The sequence below is a fragment of the Gymnoscopelus braueri genome (genome assembly GCF_963280865.1).
Source record: "Gymnoscopelus braueri genome assembly, contig: SCAFFOLD_454, whole genome shotgun sequence".
NCBI classification, from domain to species: domain Eukaryota; kingdom Metazoa; phylum Chordata; class Actinopteri; order Myctophiformes; family Myctophidae; genus Gymnoscopelus; species Gymnoscopelus braueri.
In genome coordinates, this window is record NW_027660478.1 from 7499 (window position 1) to 10000 (window position 2502).

The 2502-nt window shown below is 45.4% G+C and overlaps 1 protein-coding gene across 1 annotated transcript in view; it reads left to right on the plus strand.

Moving 5' to 3' along the window:
• Window positions 1-549: 549 nt before the first annotated feature.
• LOC308081526 (tetratricopeptide repeat protein 7A-like) overlaps window positions 550-2502 on the plus strand; it is a gene marked incomplete at its 3' end in the record, with an annotated part of 27698 nt that continues 25745 nt past the window's right edge. The window contains exons 1-2 of the mRNA XM_080457897.1: window positions 550-663; window positions 1455-1567. Of these exons, the coding sequence (XP_080314023.1) occupies window positions 581-663; window positions 1455-1567 (196 nt within the window). The 5' untranslated portion in view covers window positions 550-580. The remainder of the gene's footprint in view (window positions 664-1454; window positions 1568-2502) is intronic.

Below are 2502 nucleotides of genomic sequence, written 5' to 3' on the forward strand. Positions count from 1 at the left end.
GAAAATGATGGCTTTACGAGAAATCTAATTTCTTAGATGTTTTTGTATGTTCTTAAGCATGCCTAGACGTACCAGAACCAATTGAAAAACCTTTTGTATATTTTTTTGGGGGGGTTAATAGTATGTTTTCATAGACTGACCCATGTCATTTTCGCCTAGTGTTATAAAATAAAATGCATGATAGCACCCATAAAGCTACCATTGGTGCAAGGCTATCACATATTTTCTAACTCTAGACATGCATACCTTGACAAAAATCACTATGAGCATTATTCCCCTCAGATGGTAGTGACCAACCCCCCTGGCTCACGGACTATGTCGGGTGGAAACCTCATATGTCCAAAACGAATTCAAAAACAGCAAAAGCAGCAGTTCTACAAGCTCAAAACGCGTCGCTTCGCATAACGTTTTGAAAAAAAGTGTGAGAACTACTGATTTGGAAGGCATTTTTTGAATCGGCCTCAGGTCTTAATGGGATAACTGTGTGTGTGTGTGTGTGTGTGTGTGTGTGTGTGTGTGCGTGTGCGTGCGTGCGTGTGTGTGGTCCAGTCTGCTGTTCACTAAAGTGAAGCTGGAGGAGATGCTCCTGGGCCCAGCGGTATCTCTCCAGACCTGCGAGGACATGCTGCAACTCTGGCAGAGCCGCTATGAACTCAACCGCAAGTGTGTACTGTATATATATATATTTACATGTGTGTGTGTGTGTGTGTGTGTGTGGGTGTGTGTGTGTGTGTGTGTGTGTGTGTGTGTGTGTGTGTGTGTGCATCCATCCACCCATTGTTGTGTCATCTGTAGATTGTGTTTGCATGCGACTGTGTGTGGTGGATTGGTGGGTAATGTGTGGTATAGACTTACACATTGCATGTGTGCGTTATTTGCGTAGTGAAGCATGTGTAGGCATCCATGTGTGTGTGCAGTGTGTTTTCCTGAGCCCTAACCTCCATGCAGTGTTTGATGTACGTGGGGGGAGGTGTTGACTGTACTGTGCTATTGATTATCTGTACCGAGTGAATGTGTGCATGCATGCATATATGTATGTATGTTTGTACTGTAATGTTCGTCATTGTGTCCTTGTACGTTTCTGCAAGAGTGCCTATGTGTGCAATTCCTCTGTGTGTCAGTGTGCGTGTGCGTGTGTGTGTGTGTGTGTGTGTGTGTGTGTGTGTGTGTGTGTGTGTGTGTGTGTGTGTGTGTGTGTGTGTGTGTGTGTGTGTGTGTGTGTGTGTGTGTGTGTGTGCGTGTGTTCTTTAATTCACTTGAGTGTTTTTTGTGCATTTGTGTGTCTCTCTGCATGATTGTATTCATGCATGACTGTGTATGTACGCTGTTCGTTTGCGTGTGTGTATTGACACTGTGTGTGTGTGTGCGCGTTTATGCCTGAGTGTGCGCACGCGCGCGCGTGTGTGTGTGTGTGTGTGTGTGTGTGTGTGTGTGTGTGTGTGTGTGTGTTTCAGCGAGACAGATGACAGCAGCAGTATCCCTGCAGCAGATAAGCCAGAGGCCAGCCCTGGGAACAGGAAGCCCTCCATTCACCTCACCCTGCCTGACTTCCAGGACGACTCCACTGGTCTGAACTCTACCTGTTTAAAAGCTTACTGGAAAAAGGACTGGTATACAGTCAGGGCGGCAGCACATTAACATTAACCACTTGAACCCTATATGTGGTTGACCGGAGTCCCTCGGGCTCTATACTAGGGTCTTTTCTGTTTTCCGTTATTGTGGGGAAAGCTTTTGCTGATAATAGCCGATCGACAAGCTCATGGTGCAACGCGGCTAGTTTCAGCAAAAGCTTTCCCCACAATACGGATGCTGGAGTTTACAGTGGTTAAATTAGGGGCGTCCATAGCTGAGTGGTTAGTGAGCCCGCCTAGGGAGCCAGAGGCCCTGGTTGCCCCAGGTACGATTCCAGGCCAGGCCAGCAAATGTGTCGATGAAATGAAATTTGTCCCTGAGCAAGACTCTTAACCCCTAATTGCTCACAGGCCCTCATTGGAAACAAGACCGCAAGGACTTTCATGAACGGACCTGTTAAAGGAATTATCCTTATCCTTAAATTGATGATTTCCTTTAACAGAGAGGGGGCAGTTTTAATTTTTAAAGGGATAGATTTATTTTTCTATCTATGTCACCCCATGGAGACTAAATTAATTATTGGCTTAGGAATGCGACAAAAACTAAAAGATACCCATGAATTGAAGTCTCCATGGGGTGATTAATCGATAGAAAAAAAGTCATTTTGGGGGTGAACTATCCCTTTAAGACAGCTGGAGGCACAGTTGAGACCCATGGTTTGAGCGGTTAGGTTAGAGCCAGTATGAGAGCTGGAAAAGCTAAAAGCAAAAAAAGGAAACATCAGAGGGATTAAAATGGTTCTCTGTACAGTATGACTCGCAAGATGGACCAGTTTGTCAAATGACTGTTTGCTCATAACGTGGTGCGACACGTCCTGAGCTTGTAAATCTGCTATACGCTGTAGGCCTATATACAAAATGTTCGCCCCAA